At 39.6% G+C, this 22,550-nt stretch overlaps 2 protein-coding genes across 2 annotated transcripts in view; both read right to left on the reverse strand.

Moving 5' to 3' along the window:
- Positions 1–1,835: 1,835 nt before the first annotated feature.
- nherf4b (NHERF family PDZ scaffold protein 4b) lies at positions 1,836–11,483 on the reverse strand (the record flags this gene model as incomplete). Its single annotated transcript, XM_080435987.1, has 11 exons — positions 1,836–1,868; positions 1,969–2,187; positions 2,457–2,669; positions 2,771–2,967; positions 3,252–3,456; positions 3,578–3,714; positions 3,889–4,093; positions 4,517–4,722; positions 4,842–4,906; positions 9,911–10,020; positions 11,442–11,483. The coding sequence occupies 11 exons, from the start codon at positions 11,481–11,483 to the stop codon at positions 1,836–1,838; spliced, it is 1,632 nt and encodes a 543-aa protein (XP_080292113.1).
- A 5,080-nt stretch (positions 11,484–16,563) lies between these two features.
- The window catches only part of abcg4a (ATP-binding cassette, sub-family G (WHITE), member 4a), a gene marked incomplete at its 3' end in the record, with an annotated part of 26,352 nt that continues 20,365 nt past the window's right edge, over positions 16,564–22,550 (reverse strand). The window contains exons 10-15 of the mRNA XM_080436599.1: positions 19,710–19,808; positions 19,398–19,566; positions 19,068–19,168; positions 18,646–18,804; positions 17,800–17,918; positions 16,564–16,789 (exon numbers count right to left, since the gene is read on the reverse strand). Coding sequence (XP_080292725.1) covers positions 16,564–16,789; positions 17,800–17,918; positions 18,646–18,804; positions 19,068–19,168; positions 19,398–19,566; positions 19,710–19,808 — 873 coding nt within the window. The remainder of the gene's footprint in view (positions 16,790–17,799; positions 17,919–18,645; positions 18,805–19,067; positions 19,169–19,397; positions 19,567–19,709; positions 19,809–22,550) is intronic.

Raw genomic sequence — 22,550 nt, forward strand, 5'->3', positions numbered from 1 at the left:
TTTGAAACATTATAATAACACAAATGCTGGACCCTGGCACAAAACCTTTTCATGAAAATATTTGAGAACCACTGGTTTAAATAATAATAAAACAAATTGGAAGCAAAGCCTAAATAAGCAAGTACACTTTGGAAACTAGCCCACAACTACCAATTTTTACAAGCAACTTTACAGAAAAAGAAGCCCAAAGTAGCTTATAATAAACCGACATGGCAACACTGCCCACTATGGTCTCTACTATGGCTCTTTTTGCACGAGGAGGCAGCAGCAGCCAATGGAAATTCTGGAGATGTCACTCTAGTAGTAGTTAATACCAATGCCCAGCTATTGAATGTTAGCCAGACATGGAAATCATTGTAAAACAATGTTTTACACCATTTTTCCTTCGATGGATAGCTTCTTGCTGCACCCCCAGTGATGTTTATGTGTATTATGAATTTTAATGTCAGTGTACTTACTTAAAGTAGGCCTATGTGTAGTGATTGAAATTTGGCAATCACTACAGGACATGACATTGTCAGGCAATGTCATGTCCCAGTCCTAGCAATGTGCTAGCCTTTCTATGGAGGTTTAAATCTGAAATGGGGTAAGGAAATAAAGCAGCCAATTTAAATGAGAGTGCATTGTGTTTTGAAATAGACTGCATAGTAAGAAGAATACAACAATTCAATATGACAAGAACACTTGTGCTATTATGAAGTAATACTGAATGTACCCATGGTCACATTTATTTTTAATAGAGCTTATAAGAAACGTGGCCCACATTTTATATGCACCTCAGATGAAAATATGTTCCAGTTCTACCAAAACTGAACAATGTCTTTATTGTAATTTCCTCTGCCTCTAATTAATAGAACAACATTTTCAATATAAGAATAAAGGACAGTGTGTTGCATTTCATTTTTTATTATCAGGCAGAAAGAATCCAATGACAATGCAGGCAACATACTTTATCTTTAAATATAATTTACATGATGAATGTCTTCTGCAAGCTGATTAGGCTGATGTCGTGTCAAATGGCCGAAATGTATACAGGGCTGAAGTGCTTAATGTATGTTTTGTAATAATAATCGAAATCTATAAAGTAACTAGTAACTCAAGTTTTCAAATAATTGTAGTGGAGTAAAAGTACAATATTTGCCTCTGAGATGTAGTGGAGTAGATGTAAAAGTACAGAAAGTTGGAAACACTCCAGTAAAGTAAAAGTACCTCAAAATTGTACTTAAGTATAGTACTTGAGTAAATGTACGTAGTTACTTTACACCACTGCTAAATACACACACATCCACAGCTGGTGCTAGGCCAAAGAAACTAATATTAAAAGAAATAGAGCCGGCACACCATCTTTCAACTAAAGGATCACTTTATTGAGACGTTTCAATCCTCATAGGATCTTCATCAGGTCAGTATTAGCCTACTGACCTGATGAAGCTCATTGGATAAGGCTAATAACTAACACTGTAAATGCACTGTTCTGTTGAAGCTGTTTATACACACAAGCTGCTAGGATTATCCATCAGAGGTCCCCAAAGCCCAGCAGATAAATTGCTACAGTAATAATAGCTCTCTACCAGTCTTGATATAAGATTGTCCTTGTACAGCTTAAGGAGAAGTTTGATTGATTGATTGAATACTTTATTAACAGTTTGCAAAAGGTACAGAGGTAACACAGTTATACAATAATGCTAAAAGGATAACACAACAATCCCTGAGGGCTTGTTTCCATTGTGGGACTGTATATTCAATTCATCAAGACATACAGTATAGACATACAATACAAAGTCTCCTCAATAGGGTATTGGATGTTCCATCATGAGTGCTTGGTTGATTTCCATTTACAGGGCTGATATCTCAACATTGTCATCTTCCTGTGGAGTAAAAAAAAGAAGATGGATCAAAGAAAATCAAAGGTGTAAACTTGAATCAATTACATAACTTATTTTGAATCGAGCCACGTCATTTCTTTACCTCAGCTTCAAGAAACTCTGTTGTAGAGGGCATCTGACTCTCTTTGAACTCGGTGTAGCCATCTCTATCCATAACCAACAAGGAGAGGAAATTCCCACCTTCATTCACCAGCATAATCACATCTTCCAGATCTTTCCCATCCACATTATGTCCATTGACCTCTATCAGCACATCCCCCTCTAGTAGTCCCCCTCTCTGCCCTGAGCCCCCCAGAGCCACCTGCAAGATCAGAGGACAGTACATCACTGTTAAAACCACATGCTGTTCTCTCTCTCTCTCTCCTCTCTCTCTCTCTCTCTCTCTCTCTCTCTCTCTCTCTCTCTCTCTCTCTCTCTCTCTCTCTCTCTCTCTCTCTCTCTCTCTCTCTCTTTCTCTCTCTCTTACCTAACTGTTGCCAGTTAGTGAGCACTGATTCACTGCTACTCTTTGCTAACATGTCAAAGAAATATTGTACAATGACAAAGACATAATACAGTAGTCTGTCTTACCTGGCTGATAAAGGTACCAGGGGTATGTTGGATACAGCTCAAGTTAAAGCCAAAGCCCAGGGGGCCTTTCTGAAGGAAACAGCTTCGCCGCCTGGGGATGTCAGCTGGTTCTTCTTTCTGCGTATGCTCTACTACAAGAGATGTTGGCGCACTGCATTCCCGTTCTCTTTCAACAGCATTATCCTCACAAAAGAGAAGAGGGGATAGACCCAACTATAGGGGGAAAACAGAAAGTCAAAAGGAAACATTTATTATGTCAGTCCTCTTACTGTAAGCCTTTGTCCTACAGTAGGTGGTAAATGATCACACTGTACCTGTGAATAGAACTCCAGCCCTTGGGGTGTGATGGTGGTAAGAGTGACCTGTTGTCCACTGTGTCTCACTTGGTCCACAACCTCCTCATGTGTCAGCGACACAATAAACTTTTCATTGACCTCCAGCAGCAGGTCACCTTCCTGCATATCTGCCCTCGCTGCTGGACTGCCACTCTCCACCTCACGTATAACATGACCTATACACACACACACAAAAAGGTGGGCAGATTTTATTTATTTATCTATTACAATATGCTATTTGCAATGTTTTTCCTTTGCTACACTGAAACATCCTGAGTGTTAATTTAACTCTGAGATTATACAAATGCATGGGAGTCCATCTGGTTACATTTGTACACTCGAAATCGAATCAATTCTTATCTTCTTATTGTATTTTTATTTTTGTCCACACCGAGGAGGCTCTATCTACAAGAATGTCACTGTCTGCACTGTCTGCACTGTGTATTTTTGTTTTCCTCACCGACGCGGCCCGACGATATCTTCTCCAACCTCAGGAGGAATCCGTAGCCTTCAGGCCCAAGGCCAAGATGGGTCTTTCTGGCTCTGTGAGGCAGGTTGTGTGGGACCGCCATGGCAGGCAGAATAGGCATCTTGAGCCGGATGTAGTTACTCTCACTCTCACTGTCAATCACCAAGATGGTGATATGATTGCCACATTTCTTCACCTGTTACCGAGTAAACTTTCTTTATTAATCCATTGAAATGTTTCCACAGATTCCTGTGAGCGGAAATAAGAGTGTACGGCCAGCTTTGTAACAAGTCCAATGTGAAAGAGGACATTCCTACCATCCTGCTTAGTGCCGAGTGAGTGAGGTCAGACACTGTTGCTCCGTCCATCCACACCAGACGATCTCCTTTACACACCCCCACCTTCTCTGCTGGGCCTCCAGTCACCAGGCCAACAGAAAATCGACCCCTCTCTCCTAAAAGTCATACAGTAAATAGCATGTAGAGCAGTAAATAATGTTGAATTGTATGAATGTTTCTTTCTAACTTCAAGGCATTCTATTCAATAAACACCTACAATGTTTTTCATGTACCATGATGGACATCATGATGGTACTACCATGACAATGAATGACCATCACATTCGTTACCTTCTACTGGTGTGAAGTTGATGCCCAAGCCTGCATGTGGGTCTCTGATGATGTGACAGAGCCTGGGTGCTTTGCGACCTTCCCCCCTGTGTGTTCTGGCCAATGCTCTGAGGTCCAGACCTCGGGATACAGCCGCATCATAGTCATCCCCGTCCAACACTAACAGACCTAGATGTTGTCCGCTTAGCTTTATCTTCCTGGCCACCTGTGCACAAACAGAGTGACAGACCCAGTCAAAATGCATTTAGCTTAGCCCATTCCAGTTGATGAGGCTTTGTGCACTCAGTCAACAGTTTTCTTGAAAAACGTATGTTGCTAGATCAGTGGTTCTCAAATGTTAAGGTGGACGGCCAAAATGATATGTATTTGACCCCCATCTCAAAATATTTTGTTCCAGGGACCCCCAGAAGTAAAGATTTTAACAAATGTTCATGATTATTTTTTTTTGTTGCAGATCTACGATAGCAGAGGCACGAAGTGACACGCTATGAGCTTGTAGATCTGCTATTTTTGAATAGCCAATGCTAAAATCTAAGATGATACAGATACTTTCCCGGTTTTAATGGGTTAATATGTAAGTCTGCTTTGGCGCCATATGTTAGTTGCCAATGTTACAAAGCAGTCTCACCTCAGGGTGAGGAACATCATCAATAAAACAGTCGTTGACCTCCAGAAGCCTATCTCCATCCCGAAGACCACTGCGCTCTGCCACGCCCCATGATGTCACCTTTCTGATCACATGACCTTGGCAGTCCCTTTCCACACGTAGGTGGAATCCATGGGATTCCCCTTCCTCTCGTTTTAGAACACACAGACGCGGGGTGGGAGTCCAATCTGATGAAGAGGAAGATGACAGGTGAGTGATATCATAGTAGAATCTCTGAGCACTGTTTCCTAACTCAGAAGAACCAAAAGCTTTGGAAACTGGTTAATGTGTGCATACAGTACATTACCTGCATCGTCTGTGATGACCATAATGGGGTTGTCTATTCCTTCCTTTGGATTGAATGTAAATTTCCTTCAAATAAAAAACATATGACAACTTATTAGTTACAAGGTATTTGATGATCAAGTTGGTAAACAGGTGATAAGAACATTTAAAACGTAAAGGAATCATTTAGTTCGACATTCATAGATTATTATATAATGGCATTTGAGTACCGTGTTATTACACAGCATATATTCCCAGTGCAATACAAGTCATTATCTGTTCACATGAGAGCTTATCTCGGGCCCAAAGTCTTAAAGCTTACTATCAACCAGTTACAAAAGTCAGCAGGCATATACAAGGAAAATACAATATTTAAAACATCTTCTGGAACTCTAATGGCCCATAATGTTACACTTTTTATTGGGTCAATTTCCAAACAATGCATGTATTCTTTTCCAGGTATGGTCTCTCACACAGTTATTATAGTTAAATCAGGAATGGGAGTGTAAGAAATAATGAAAAATGTTATTCTGGATGGTGAATATTGAGATGAAAAGCAATACTTACTCTGTCAATCCTATTAATTCCACCAGACCTTAAAAAGACAGATGAGCCAATGTTAATAGATCTGGCCAGTGATGGTAAAATTCCAGATTCACAAACAAACAAATATACACAATATCATTACAGTCAAAGCGCGATAGGAATAATATTCATTCAAACTTACAGCTACAGCAACAATATTCTTGGTTTTCTCCACTAAACTGTCTTTAATGCTTTGAGACATCGGCTAGCTAGAGTATGAGAGTAGTGTTTATCGGCTTACATGACCCAAAGTAAAATCCAGGGTGTTCATTTAACTCTGTAGCTGCAGATTACATGTATCTGTCAAGGCGTCATAAAGCTGGGTTACGACCAGTGCACGAGTACATTCGTCCTTTGTCCTCTCTATGAAGCTTAAAAAAAAGAACTCAGTTTTAAATGCTCAACAGAGAATTGAATAGAAACATGCCTGAAACATGCCTGAGAGATAGATGGGTCTTACCAGATTAGAACAATTGGGGCAATCGGGGTAACTAATTTGCAGCCACAGAAACCCAGAAACCTGTTAGTTGGTTATCAAATAGTTTTCTGGGACTAATAATATTATCTGTGTGGCAAACCTTATCTTATATCATAAATAGTTTAGTTCAAGCTACTTAAATGAAATGAATTATTTGCTATTACCAAGTGACTATGTCCAACTAGGTAGGTAATGGTATACTGTCAGTGCAGTATGGCCTAAAACAATACTTTTATAAGACTATACTCCTTCCGCTATCAGCTGGATGAATTATGCCATAAAGAAATCTTTAACCCATGTTGATGTGCTGCAAATAGGTGAAACTGTTGAATAACAAATATTGGCCATGTTCAGTGTTTTTTTGTTTTTTTGTATATTAATTTTTATTGATTTTTTCATAAGACAAGACACAACAGGACAAACAAACAAACACCAGACTATAATGTGTAAGCATGAGTAATTAACCTATCTCAATGAGGTAATATATAGGCAGACAGAGTACAACAGACCACAATATACAATTGGACACATTAACAATCGAGCTTGTAAAAAAGAAAAGAAAAACAGAGCAGTCACACAGAGTCGAGATGAGTCACGACAGGACCCCATATATATTCAAATGTTGCCAGACTGTCCAGTTTGTTGCAACGAAGCCTCTCCAGGTGTATCAAAGATACAAATTCATTAAGCCATCTGGTAAAGCAAGGAGCGGTGGGGGTTTTCCACTCTGTTAAAATAATTCTCTTTGCTACCAGTGTGCCAAGCATAAGAGTCTGCTGGACAGAATACGGCAGATCAAGAGAGGCCTCTGAGCAACCAAACAATGCATCAGGTTCGATGTCAAAACCATATACTCTGCTGTACCAAGCGAAAATGTTTTGCCAAAATGGCCATGTTCAGTGTTGATATGATGATATGAACTTATAGTTGATATTCTGAAACATGTGAACCTACTCCTGACATTTCAGCATTTCACAGTTTGTGATTTTCATCACAAACCGGAACTGGTTCACTGCTTCTTGTGGCTAATGGCCCAGTGTTTGTTTTTCCCTTTTCCCTGCCATAAACCTTCTGCCATGGCGGACATTTTAAACTGGCCTTCCAGGCACATGAACAGCATGTTTACTCTGCTTGGGAACTAAGGCACAACATGCACAGTGCACACACTCATCTGGCTCTGATCATTTCTGACTGATCTGACAGTAAAGCCATGATTGGTGATCATTGCATAAAATATCATACTTTTTATGCAAAAGCTATTACATGTCCCTTGTAAGCAGTGGTGTAAAGTAACTAAGTACATTTACTCAAGTACTGTACTTAAGTCCAATTTTGAGGTACTTTTACTTTACTGGAGTATTTCCAATTGTCTATACTTTTACTTCTACTCCACTACATATCAGAGGAAAATATTGTACTTTTACACCACTATAATCGCGTTGTGAGCTTGTAGATCTTCTATTTTCAAACATTTTTGTACTTTTACTTTTGGTATTTTAAGTACATTTTGATACCAATACTTTTGTACTTTTACTCAAGTACATTTTGAATTCGGGACTTTTACTTGCAACAAAGTATTGATACTTTTACTGATTTTACTGATTTTTTCCACCACTGCTTGAAATTTCAGAAATGATAACCCAAAGGTTAAAACTACAGTTTTAGCTTAGCTAATGCAAATTCAAGAATTGAAGGTCAAGAGATAAAGGTTACATGGATTTAATTTAATTTAACATTTCAAATCACTCCTAACATTCTAAAAGGAAGGACAATACCTACTTTTAATAAACAAACCCCTATATCTCACAGCAGAAGTGGAAAAAGTGCTAGCTTAAGTGAAGAAAAGTAAAGCTAATGTTAAATGATGTGTTAATTTATCCACAAAATGGAACTGCATGGACCGTTACGGGTAAATGTGGTTCCATTTGTACACTCTCAGAGTTATATTAACACGGAAGATTTTACTTTGTAGAACCAAAACCAGAAAACAAGATTAGAAGGAGAAAGAGGAAAAAAAATAATAATAAATGAATAAAACATTGTAATATTGTACCTGCAGTTTGTCTCATGTTGAGTGGGTTTCCCTCTAGCAGAAGAGCAGACAGAGTGATTTTTACAAAAAAGTTCTGCTCATCACCATGCGACTCCTCCTCTCAAGTGAGGGACAGTGACACAGACCTAATTTGTAATCTGTGTGTGTGTGTGAGTGTGTGTGTGTGTGTGTGTGTGTGTGTGTGTGTGTGTGTGTGTGTGTGTGTGTGTGTGTGTGTGTGTGTGTGTGTGTGTGCGTGTGCGTGTGCGTGCGTGTGCGTGTGCGTGTGCGTGTGCCCACGTGCACACGCTCATCATGTGTGCAGAGGAGATGGAGACACTTTGTACAGGTTGAATAGTTTTACCCCTCCCTCACACGTTACCACGTTATCTTTTAGTATTCTTGGGTGCATTTTAGGTCAAAACTAGGCCTTTTTTATTGTAGCTTATCTTTTTTATTCATTAATATGCGCTGTCCCTTCCAAATAAACATTAATAAACAATAAATATACATAAATAAACAATTTTAAATTAAACTATATATGAAATTGTGCCTTGCTTTTCAGCACTGATATAACAAAGTTATCCTTTCAATATACTGTCCCTATCTTCAATGACCACATTATATCATCGCTACAGCAGGTTATGTCACTTCATGATAAGTAAAGTTGATAAGTTATGAGATTAGGGAGAAAGTCTAAACTTGAAGAACTGAAGCGGCTGTGTGTGCATGCATGTGCTTGTTTCACAACAAATCAATGAAAAGGCAGTAGGGGAATTTTTATGGTAAAGATATTAATGATATTTAGATTTGGGGTTACAATTAGAAAACAGTAGTACAGGAGGATATTGCAAGTGGGCCCTCAAATAATTGACAAAACACTAAGATTTTAATGACATATAACATATAAAGTAAAATAAAATCTCAAGATTATGTGTGCTACTGTATAACTCTTTGGCTTCAAGCCAACTGCACGTCTAGAGTTTCCAGTAAGAAAATCTAGGGTGATATGGATGGATAATCTAGTTCTGCTTCTTTGATTGATCTATAGATGAAAGTAAGCCTGAGCTGCTCTGCTGTAAAGTTGAGGCAGGAATCGATTTGAATTGAAATGTTCTATCATGATTGTTAGAGTTCAAACTATGTATTTTGTCGACAATATTGATATATATGCCATCATATCCTATTTTAGTGTGCCATCTTGGCATAACTCAAGTTTGCCTACCAATCTTATGATTTTATTAAGTTCGAGGTTGGACAAAACTAATCCTAGTATCAGGTCTCTCCTTTCCTCTAGAGACTGTGTTTTGTGTTGTGTTTTGAGATGTACAGAGCGCAGGCCCTCCAAGGTCACTGATTATCTCTGGAGGAATACAATAACAGCTCATTGGAGTTAACTTGACCATCTATGACAAAGCAACAACACCTCCAGCGACGCCGGTCAGAGTTGAGGTCAACGTGTTGTTTGAGACATTTGGACGCTGTTTGTCCAAGATAAACTGTCACACCATCAGCTTGCCATCTTGTCTCTCAACCTACGAACGAGGCTCCTCATGGCCAGATGTCATCGTCAGAACTGATAACAACTTCATTTGTGTATAAACTGTTGTGATCATTGACTGTTTAGTCAGAGAGATATTTTTGCTGTACGGTGCCTCGTGGATTGATTCTTTCTCTTAGTAAAATGTCAACCTTTTAATTTGAGAACCGGCCTGTGTCTGTCTTTGATTTCGTCTCATCCTTTTTACACTGGGTTTTCAGCTGTTTTACTACAAATAGTTTTAATAACATAGAGCAGGATTTACGACCCTTTATAAACTCTATTAATGATTGGCAATGAAAGAAACTCAGCAAGCATTGAGATGCTGAGACTATTCACATGGTAAAATGGAAAATCCAGATTTTTTGCGTGGATTAAACAACATTCATTCAATTAATTGTAAGGTTGGTAGCGGTAAAACTGGTAGTCCTGTTGGTGTTAAGGTAAAACACTCACCCACCACTGGGGCCTGGGTTCATTTGCCAGCGCTTCAACAAACACAACTGGCACTGTTCACAGATGGGAAGCCAGCAGGGGATTGTGTCCTTGTCATTAGTCGGGGGAACCTGTTCAGTGGGGAGGGATCTGGGGGAGATAGCATGAGACTGCATATTACATCTCAATGTGAAGTAAAAAGAAGTGCCTGTGGTGACTCCATGTGTATCGAAGGGGCATGAGCTTGTGTACACCCTACCCAAGCTAACAGTGATGGTTAGCAGTGACAAGAACCGCAGTGAAATTATTAAATAAGAAAGGTTTCATAAAAAGTTGACAAAATGTACAGTATCTGTATAGGGAAGATTGAGGGAAAGTTCAAAGAAATATCATAGATTTGATGCAGCAAGGCTTGTGTGGCTATGGCAGGAGAGTAGGCCTTTAGAATACACATCAAGCACCACTGTGACAATTACTTGGACCATTTGATAGTTTTGTTTTATATTTTACTCTATGTCTGAAATAACACAATGACTGTTTTTTATTTTTATTTAGAGTAGCCAAGTATTTTTTTACCCCCTTTTTCTACCCTATTTAGTCGTTTTAGTCGTTCCTCCCCACACACATTTCTGTGCTGTCACTGCTGTCGTATTCTACTGACTCACCTACCAGTGAGGAGGCCCCACCGGGAGGACGTAGAGCCTTCGTCCTACTCCTCCCGCCCAACACTCCCCGTTGACAGGTGCCGCCCCCAGCCCGTAGGATTACGTGCAATGACCAATATCACCCTCCATGCCCGGCTTCCCTCCCCCGAACACGGGCCAATTATGTTCGTATAGACACCCGACAAAGCCGGATGCACCACAATGCATTCGAACCCACAACCTCCGTGGTGGTGCATGGGCAGAGACTTTACCACTGCGCCACCCGGGCACCAACACAATGATTGTTGACGAAGGTTAAACTTCAGCCTGTGCACTGTCAGCAGACTGCCGGGGCATCTCAAGGTTTTAGTGGGAATATAAACCTAGACTTTTGTTTATTTGTTCTCCCTGTCCCTGAATGTGCAACCCAACCTTGTACTCACTTAATGCAAAATGACAGGAAAATTTTGTCAAGGATGTGTCACATTTTCAGTTGAAAATCTATTACTTTTATCGAGTGGCAAGGTTGCTCAACAGTTTCTCAAGTATAAATAAGGTTTTTGCTTGCTGAGTAATATTTCATACTGCACTTTGTAGGCTGGCTCATTAATGCTTCCAGCAAAAAGTGACTTGTATTAAACATTTTAAATATTGAACACTGACAGGCACTGTTGATGAATCTGTACACAAATTGATAACAATGATCTTAATATGGAAAAGATGCATCAACTCATATCAAGGCAAGTAAATTACATATTGTTTGCCCTTATACTGTACTTGTATACTTACTCAAGGAATAATTAAGTAAGTTATCCTTGCCGAGCTTATCTCCTGTTTCCGTAGTGTGAGGCGTGTTGATGTACAATTACACCCCCTGGACATGACACTAGTATGTCGCAGGGACTTACCCCAATCCAACACTTGATGCTGCGTGCAAAGCAGGAAGGCATTGGGTTCCTTTTTTATAGTCTTTGGTATGACGTGGCCGGGGAAACGAACCCTGACTTCCCAATCTCAGAGCGGACACTCTACCCACAAGGCCACTGAGCTGGTATTTTCAAGGTATAGTGTTCATTTTGAAAGGTTTTGAAAAAAGCAGTGAAGATGTGGTGAAGAGAGCCAGCAGGTGGCTCTCTTCACCACAAATTCATCCAGTTTCAGCATGGAAAAAAACTAATGTGTTGCTTTATTTAAACCTTCTCTGTAGAAATGTACTTAAATTGATCTGATCTGATATTTGTTCAATGTAGCATGGCAGTTCAAATAATATCCAAGTATCAAACAAGATTCAAATCAAAAGAGTCACTTTTCCCTCTGTCTATGGAGTTGCACTGTCACAAGTGAGGAGAGTGCAGGTGTAGGCCTATCAATGTATAAAGAAGGAAGCTTGTAGTCCTGGCTTTTATTAAAGAAACTATGGATGACATACACAAAGGTGGCTGGCAGTAAGGGAGGGGTTATGAACCTCCTGTAACTGGGATGGCTGAGTTCTGTTTAAATTTCTTCTTTTGGATAAATCAATAGAAAGAAATGGAACTCAATTGTATTGAGCGAATTGACGGGCGAGTAAGAGGCAACTAAATGAACTGGGAAAAACGTCCTATCAATATTGGCTGGGTGTGTTGATACCACCCAGGCATGACACATTACATAAAAGCAACTACCTTTTTGCATGATGATGCAATTGTGTAACAAATCTATACAAAATATCTGCGTTGGATGTCTTGATCCAATGTCCAATTGACCAATACAGTTTGAATGGTAATGATATCAGCAACCACTAACCAAAGATGACCAGAAATATGAGACTTCTAGATATGTTCTTTGCCTAGAACAAGTAAATAATAATAAAAAGTAAATAATGAATTCCAAACAGACATACAGTACTACACAAATAATCTTAAAGTGAACAGGGAAAAAGGTTATAAATGATCTTTATTGTAATCCTTGGAACAGCGTTCAGTACACAGAACTTGCATTGTTTGAGTTGAGAAAACATATGTCAAATGATAGTTAACACATAAAACAAACCAGACAAAAAAGATCATAATATAATCTGTTGTGTAAACAGCCTGCCATTCCATTATACATTTTCCATCAGGTTACTGGAGCTTTCATTAGGGAATAGGGATACATGTTATTACGTATCATGCAGAATGTAGTGCAAAAACGTCTAGTCAGTGAAACTGGTGAAATAGTGACATGGTGAATTAAGTAACCCAATTTAGTGAACATTCTGATTTACTCATAAGCAGTGGTGGAACGTAACTAAGTATGTTTACTCAAGTACTGTACTTAAGTAGAACTTTGCGGTACTTTTACTCTACTTGAGACTGACATTTTGCAATACTTTATACTTTTACTCCAATACGCCGCAGAGGCAAATATTCCACTACAAATATTTGCAAACTTTAGTTACTATACTGATTCTTATGATTAGTACAAAATCCCTATATCTATACTTCAACTATTAAAAAATAGCTGCTGTTTTCAAAAACAAATTTTTATTGAGTTACATATTAAAATGACAACATTCATTTGCTCAATAGTTTTCATATTTTCATCATTGATTTATTTAACTATTTATATTGTGACTGCATTATGTCCTCTCAAGTCTAATTGCCATTATGAAGGTAGTTACTTAATGGTACAGTAGAAATGTGATTCCTTACAGGGTCACCCAGTAACAATGTATTCCAAATTTGGCACTTAAATTCACCACAGCATGACTTTAAATTAAACTACTACTAAAGGTAAAATCGCATAATGACACAATGTAACATTGAACTAACTTTCTGACTACATTGCAATGTCATGTTACATCTGCCTTCCCCGTGAAACCAGTTTTACAGAGGTCAAATTTAATCAGTTTGACAGAGGTCAGAGGTCAAATGCCTTTGGATATCTTTCGTATATAATAAAATCAGTAGCAGGCAGGCATGACGGCAAAACTGGAATCAGGATCACAGCATTAAATCATACTAGTGCACTGTTATTGATGCCATGGACATGGTCGACATAAGTGCAAATCAAAATGATAACTATATTGCTATTAACAACAGCCTGCAGCCCACAGCTGTTGTAGCTCACCGGTTCTATCCGTCGACCAGACCAGAGCAACCAAAAATCTGCTTTCTAATCCTATCATTCCTTAAGAGACACATCATTTAGCCACATGCTACATAGTCTATCAAAAGGTTTTTTTATTATTATTTTCAAGTACTAGTTTGTTACCTTGTTTCCTTATCCTTGTTTCATACTTTCTAGCAATGCTCTACACATTTACTGCCATCCTCTCAGTCCTGATTCATTCTTGACTTTGTTTTTGAATGTATGTCAGTAGAGCACATAATTCCATAGTAATATAAAAATGTTTAGCAAAAGGGTGAGTCTTTCTTTGTCCTAAAAACGCCAGAACAAATATATTTTGATGAGGGGCTAAAACCATTGTACTATCCTCTCAAATGAAATGTAATACTTCATAAATGTAATTCCCAAACTGATCATGCAACATTCAGTTGCCGTTACCCCCCCCACCTTATACTTCCAAGCAGCGCTTGTCACATTGATATAAAAAAATAAAATTAAATACAAATAAATAAAAACTGATACACATACATTGAAAAGTGCAAATGTACATTTCTTTACAGCATAACATATTCACTGTACAATCATTGATTACATATTTATTTATGCATTATAATAAGGATTACTAAGTAGCATAGATTGGGTAAGAAATATTTCATAGCAAGTCTATTGGAAAATAATATTTGCATTGCCCTGTGATAAGGAGAGGCTCTTCTAAACATTGCCAAATTTGAGTGTGTGTCTGTGTGTTTTTCTTTGTCTGTATGTGCCAGCATATGTCTTGACATAAGGTGTGTGACTGTGTGTGCAAACAATGAGCATTAAAGCACAAGAAACTCCATTCCAGTTCAGAGGCACACAAACCGCCCAGCCAGCGTTTCAAGTATCTACATGTAGCATTGCTTTGGACAACACACATCAGTTGGACTTGAGCAAAGCACAGCAGGGAACAAAAAAGAATTTTCATCTCGGATGTCGAAGAGCAGTCTGCTAAAGAGTTATAGAACAACAAGCAGAAACAAGCAGTTCAAAGACACGTGTCAAAATAATGACACCATTTACACAAACAGCACTTTCTATCATAGAATATTTATATTGCACGTTAACTAAAACAATGTTCTCTCCTTATGGCCGAGGCCAAAGACAGCCCTCCGCCTTGGTCTGGAAACAACAGTACCATGCTTTTCACATTATGTTCTCCATGCTAGACCAACCCTGGCCTCCAACACTGATTAAAGCCTCACTTAAGGTCCTTACACACCGGCGAATATGCGAATATACGCAAAATTCGGACTCGTTCCGAATAATTAAAAGACGCTTTTTCGCTTCGCGAAACTGATGTGGACGCTTGCATTGACTTTATAAGGTTTTAAAAAAAAACGTATTTATTCGCATGAAGAATTCGCCCCGGTGTGTAAGGACCTTAACACTTTGAAATACGACGGTGTCACTTGCCGAAAATATATATACAACTATACATACTGTAGGTATATAAAATCGTTTTCGACCAGCACCACCATCATGCTTCATCAAAGTATAGATTTGGCTTATGGCAGATACAGATGTGAAGTGTGAGGAGCCTAATTAGGAGCCAGTTAGCGTAGCTGCCCTACTTGAGAGGTGAATCCACGTACGTTTCCCATCTGAAGCACACTAATTGCAGTGGGATGTATTTCACAATTTCAAGGCATTAAGCCTGAGTGAGTTATTCTTGTTTGCACGCGAGTGTCACACAACGAAAATAGCAGATCTACAAGCTTGCAGATTTGCTATTTCAAACTAAGGATAAATCAGACTTTAGAAATGCAGGTCGCCTGCCAATATTGTCCTTTCTGGAGATGGGAATCAAAGTATATCATCCTCTGACAGCCTATTGGTCAGTGATGATGTGTAATAATAAGAGTAATAAGGCTGGTAATAAGACCAACCCAACTGAGAATGATCCTCGCTTGACAATCCACTCCACTAATGACGTTTAGTACTTGGTGACCACATTGACGGCCCATTGCTGAGCCAGTGTATATGTGATATTGTTCACTTACAGTAAATGTTGATGAATGGGGTATCAGTGGCAGTCCAGTGTCTCTGCGTCTGGACCGTTGAGGAAAGATATTACAGGCAGGAGGACATTGGAGGGAGGAGCTACATACAGTAAGCATGATCCTGGACAGTTCTGTCCCACAATAGTCATCATTATAATGGAGCTTCTCCATACCCATGGCTAAGTACTACAATATGTCTGCTCATAGTTGAGTTGCTGTGAATTCCCTCATCCAATAACTGTACATCTCAATTCCTCATAATAAGGAAACATGCTTTGTAGTTGTTATGTAGGATATTCTGCTCATGTTTAGTGCATTAACACAGTATTCTTGTAGAGTAAAGGTGATATATAAACACTCTGACCAAAAAAATATATTGGAGGGCTAAGTATGGGCAGGTGAGGAAATCTATACTCCATAGTCTTGGCTAATCTCCCCCTTTCCTGACTAAAACCTTTCCAAATATAAAATCCAGCCACATATATCACCGCAAGTCCTCTGAATACCTGCAAATGAACGCTGTAATGTATAGTTCGGATACTGATGTCAGATTTTGGATGATTGAATTCTGTATTAATTCTAATTCTGTGTGTGTGTGTGTGTGTGTGTGTGTGTGTGTGTGTGTGTGTGTGTGTGTGTGTGTGTGTGTGTGTGTGTGTGTGTGTGTGTGTGTGTGTGTGTGTGTGTGTGTGTGTGCGTGCGCGTGTGTTCGTGCGCACATACGTGTGCATGTTGTGTGTGTGTGTGTGTGTGTGTGTGTGTGTGTGTGTGTGTGTGTTTGTGTGTGAATGGAGACAGAGCGAGAGAGAGAGACTATATGCATACTACTGTATCTCACCTTGCAGGAATATACTGTATGTGTGAAGGTCCATATCACAGAATGGTTGCCTGGATGGATCTCTTAACGCTCTGACTTGACTTTGTAGCGCAGGACCAGGAAAGTGATTAACCTGAGGATCAGAAAGAAAGCCCCCAGCACCAAGAAGTCCACATACAGTTTAGCATCCTCCACGTCCAGAAGCTGCAGCACCTCCTCAGGCTTCTGGAACTTGCACACTATCGTTGGACACTCCAACTCAGAGCGGTTCATTCCATAGATGGACAGGATCACTCCCTCAAAGCCATATCTGGAAAGTCCCCAGGAAGGAAAGAAGAGGAGACATTTCTCATAACATTTTAAGTCGTTCCTACAAACTGCAATTCTCTTCTAGATCCTAACTAATGTCAACAGGGGATCGAGCATTTGCTGTCTAAATCCTCAGTGCTCCCCAAAGAACTTAGATGAGCTTATTCTGTACCAGCTTTTAAAACACAATAAAATACAGTAAAATACATTTTATATGCGAGAACACAGACATACAAGACAAAATGTGACAAACATACAGAGGGAACTAATATCTTGAAACAACAGTTAGGATTAATTATTTATTATTATTTTACAGAGTTTTGAATGCTGGGAGACCATGGTCAGATCTCCAGTCCCGCAGTAGGCTACCCCAAACATCTACAGTTGCATGTGGTGCACAAAAGAACAAGACTAGGTTTCTCCAAAGTACACAGTAAAATCCCTAGTGTTACCTCTCAGAATGTACAAGTGTAACATTTATACAGTACACTCTCTGACTGAGGATTTTATTGTGTAGGGTACCTCCCAGACCTTAATGAGGAAGCCACAGCCTAAATGAATGAATGCTTCTTTTCTTCACTAGAGGGTGTGTGTGCGTGTGTGTGTGCGTGCGTCGATCAGCACCAAATTTGTTGTGCACACTGCCAGTAGTTAAAAGAAGTACCTCCACTTTCTTTTTTTTTTTTTTTTTTCAAATATCATGGTTTAAGCAATTTTTTTAATATTTAAGTTAAAATGTAAAATGGAAGTCAATGTTGCTAAAATTTGGAGTCATACATTAGATATGTATAGAGTAGAGTCGACCACTGATGTCATAGATGACTGCCTTCACAGGCTGGCCACATGAAGTCTGAGATCCACTTTGAAGTCACGCCATTCCCATGCGTATACCAAGATGCACATGATTAGATTTTTATGATGTAAAATACTTTGTAACTTCTGCATTGTGCTAAGTGGGAATTCGGTCGGACAAGTGGCTGAGGACATGTAAGAGCTTCATGCTACAGATACCTGACGTAGGACACGTAGGAGCTCCATTGCAGGTACTTGGGAATGGTGTCAAAGTTCACAAAGAAGCCTGAGAACAGGAGGACCGGTATAGCTGTGACTGGACCCACAAAGGTTGCCACCTAGGGGACAAAAACAGCTATGTTCACTGAACATATTATTTAATTGCTTTAAAGGAAATGACTGGGGAATAAAGAAACCGACTTCCTGACTACTTTTTATTAGTTCCCATTTAGTCGTTGCCAATTACCCCCAAGTGTAATGTAGTTCCTGTGACTCCTCTGCAGTGGTGGAAAATAACTAGTGCTATGCATTTTCACAACTTGTAGTTTCCATTTCAAGCGACTTAATATACTTCCATAACATTTAATCTAAATCAACTAATGGGAGCGTATGCAAATGGGGTCATCACTGCCTGACAGTTTGGTCAGGGCACCTGTTCAGTGGGTTGTGGAACTAGGAGGAATAGCATGTTCCTCCAAATGCGTTACATCTTCCCGGTGAAACTCCTCACCGTCGTGTCAGGTGAAAAGAAGCGGCTGTGATGTCACACCTATCAGAGGATACAAGTGGTTGTTTGTGCTCTAAGGAGGACCAACTGCAGATGTTAGCAGTGACAAGTGAATACACAGGGAATTGGGAATTGGCATAACGACTAAATTGGAAGAAAAAGAAGAAACATATCTCGATGAGTGTTTTTCCTCTACGTCACCAGGACGCCCGTGTTGCTAACTACTTGAACAGCAGTACAAAATAACCATTGTAGTTTTAACCAAGCTTTAATCTTTTCAGTTAAATGTTTGTTTGAGCAGAGTCTATACATTAGACACGCTATGCTTGTATTCTAACCTGCAGGGAGGTGGATGCAGCTCCTATGAGTAGACCCAGAGACTGGGCTACGAGGGCTGTGGACGTGGACAGCGCCATAAACAGCAGGTAGCGACCTGCCTCTGGAGGTTGCTCTGTCATCCAGTACACTATACTGCAGTAGATGACGGGACAAAGCACCTGTGAAAGTGGAAGAGAGAAAAGTACGTTAAAAGTTCTAAACCAGATTTATACTTGTACAATGGTGTCCCGTGGCAAAACATAGTAGAGCTACAAGGTCCCAACGTGTCGCATAGCAATACATTTTAAGCTTGTGGATGTGCTATTTTCTGTGCTGTGTTGTACGACAGAGTATAGAATTAGGCATAAGAGGCAAGAATGTAACATTATCCTTTGGAGCCACATCCCACTCTGCATTGCATTTTAATCCACTTTAAAATTACCTGGAATGGTATGTCAGCCATAGTCTTGGCCAGGTAGTAAGCCTTCAGACTGTACCAGTAATTAAGATGTTCCCTCATAAACACAGACATCTCCAAAGGAACTGCATAACAACAGCAACATAAGAACACATTAGGATTCCCTGTCAATTTAAAAGTGTTACATGACTCTCCTTGTACAGTATCTTACAGGTTGGGACAGTGGGCGTATGAAGAACAGTATCTTACAGGTTGGGACAGTGAGTTAATAAACAGTATCTTACAGGTTAGGACAGTGAGTATATAAACAGTATCTTACAGGTTAGGACAGTGAGTATATAAACAGTATCTCACAGGTTAGGACAGTGGGCATCAGGGCAGCAAACATAAGGAACAGCATGGAGAAGAAGAGGAATCCGGTGTTGTTGAACACTTTGCTGGCATCATTGCCGATGTTGAGATAGAGCAGACCGATCAAAACTCCAACAAACAGATGGGACATCACCCTGAGGTGGGTCAACACCTTTGAAAACACAATACATTACAGCACTAAATTATTCCTAAATAAAATAAAATAAAATAGATACTGGTGGTAGAAGACACGCTATTGATTAATTTCAAGATAGATGAAGATCAGTAACTCGTCATATAAATTATGACATTTACCGTGTCTCTGCATATTATAATGAAGGTTCTTTGGAACAGAATGCAGAATTGTGTAAATGTACTGGTGGCAAAGCTGTGTTTCTCAAGGGTTCCCGTGTCCTGTGGAGATAGAGAACAAATAATATTAACACACTGTGAACCCAGCAAAACCTTTCCCTCATTCCTGTGTCAATTGTAAATGTAAAAATGTACCAAGTTTAATTATTTAATACATATTCATTCATATTAATATTAGTATTTGTCATATAAAGATATCACTGTTGTTTTCATGTAAACTTAAGTCAAGGATGGGCCCCACGGTCCCATTCTACTTTGAACACAAAATTAAGGGCCCTATTTTGGGGGAGGCAGAATGGTGTTGTCCAGAGTAGGTGAACTGACAATTCGCGGATGAAAAGTGGCATGCTTTTCCGCGCCTTCATGTGTTTGATATTTTGAGGACTTGTCATGTCCGGTGTGTGGCTAGAGTGTCCACAGGCTGGCTAGAGCTAGTGGTTAGAGTGTATCCTCCCTGAGATTGGGAGGTCGGGGTTCAATCCCCTCACCGGGTCATACCAAAGACTATAACAATGAGACCCAATGCCTCCCTGCTTGGCACTCAGCATCAAGGGTTGGATTGGGGGGTTAGTCCCTGTGACATACATGTACTACTAGTGTCATGACCAGGGGGTGCACTTGTGCATCATGGCGGAGGGATGTACTTGCGCACAGTGTTGATTTTGACAGCAAATTTTGATTTAGTTTTTAGTCATAGTCTTTTGAATAAAATTCCTGTTTAGTTTTAGTCATATTTTAGTCATCTGAAATGTTTTAGTTGTTGTTTAGCTGCGACGTGTTGTGAGCTTGTGCTATTTTCGGAGCGCACACCCCAAGCTGCATCTCTTCTCCACTAGTCCCTCCCTAACATTGTAGTCTAGTTTTTATTTGTTGATGTCCATATATTTAGTCATAGTTTTAGTCATCATAGCTTAGTTTTTATTTCGTTTAAATTTTGTTTTTCGTCAGTGGAAAAAGGCAGTTGACGAACATTATTCGTCATAGTTTTAGTCGACGAAATCAACAACACTGCTTGCACATCAAACCTGCTCACAGAAACAGGAGATAGGCTCCTGCCCTATGGGCCACATAGCTCAGGATGGCTTCTTACGCGTACTTACTTACATGTGCCTGTGTGAGGGGTGCAGTAGGGTCACGTGTCAGCAACGCCCTGCAATTTTGGCATCAAGCTTCTGTTCTGAGTCAAAACGGACTGAACCATTTCCACCATACTGTAGTCCATCTTGGACTTGAACCGACAACCCTCCGACTCCTAAGCCAAGACCATATAGGACTGAGCTACTGCCGCTCCTGGATGGACAGGTCTGCGCATTTTTGCAGATGTCCGTATGTGTAGTTTAGTTTAGTTGTGAACTGGACTTTATACTGACAAATACTTTTCATAGGACCGGTGCCAGATGTATTAATTTGTTTAATACAAATATTAAACAAATTAATACATTAATTTGTTTCGTTTGTTATTTCCTACTGAGATAATTTGACCTGCTCTTGGTGTATTTGAGGTGCTGTAGATTTGTTATTGACTTCTCTGCCCCTCTGGCATAAGGACATGAGTTTACTCTTGGGACAAATTATGTTTCCAAGGCTTTTCTTCCTTGACGCTATGAAAATTACCAGAACACTGTTGTGCTGAGCACAGTGCACTGCTTTTAAAGGTCATGAAAAACGATCATTTAATTTGTCATGATCCAACACACCCACTGTTAATATACTCAGCCTAATATAACCCACTTTGCCACTTTGTCACAAGGACTCTGCCCTTCTCCAGTCAAGAAGATACTTAATTTCTGTCATTACGACCGCCCACCATGCCTTTAACCACGCTTCATGAGTTTCTCCTCACCCCACAATAGTGCCTATAAGAGTGTAAAAGCTGTGATAGCAGCCCTAGCGGTGGCGCTGCCACCCTGTTGCCCAAAGGGTAGGGCTACAGGAAAGTTGTGCCTGTTCTCTTATCTTATAGGGTCACAAAATTAGTAGGGCCTATTAGATTATGAAATATCTTGAGTGCAAACAATTTGGCCTGACAGGGTGCTAAGGGTAAAGTCATGGGTCATACAAATAATTAAGGTTCTTTCTCTAGGGAGCATGAATGCACTTATAAGGTTTAATGGCAATCCACCCATTAGAATTTCGGATGTCTTACGTGTAAGGAGAAAATTTGACCTAAGGGTGACGCTAGAGCAAACGGGACGCGCAATAACCCCTCGTTTGCAACTACTTTTGCCTGCGCACTTCACCGGGTATGGACTAGTTATTGTAATTTGCAATAAGTCTGAATGGACAAAGGGTTGATAGTTACCATCTCTCTGATAGTTAATGCTTGTCATTGTAATTGATAAATAGACTTATTACAGGAGGTAATTCAAAATGCTGCAGCATGAATTTGAACTAAAACAAGAGATCATATTACTCCACATCTCACTGCACTGGGCTATCCAGAACTTTAGAGTGTTTTTTAAGCACTGTAATAACCTGGCACCTATGCATATCAGACTCCGACTCCCTTTCATTTTATTTTCCAGTCACCAGTTTCCAACACTTAGGTCTTCCTCCACTTTCCTATAAGATGTTTCCAAAGCATTTCACAAAAACAGTGGTGCCTTCTGCTTCAAAGCCACTGAGTCATGGAACACCCTTACACTAAGAATGGTGAGCTCTCTTGGTGGTCTTTTTTATCTGGTATTTTATATAAAGCATTTAATGTCAGTGTTAGTTATTTTGTTTTTTATTTCCATTGTGGACTTTTAAGTGTAATTATCTTACACGTACACTCTACTCATA

This window comes from Gymnoscopelus braueri (assembly GCF_963280865.1).
Source record: "Gymnoscopelus braueri genome assembly, chromosome: 8".
In the NCBI taxonomy this organism is placed as follows: Eukaryota; Metazoa; Chordata; class Actinopteri; order Myctophiformes; family Myctophidae; genus Gymnoscopelus; species Gymnoscopelus braueri.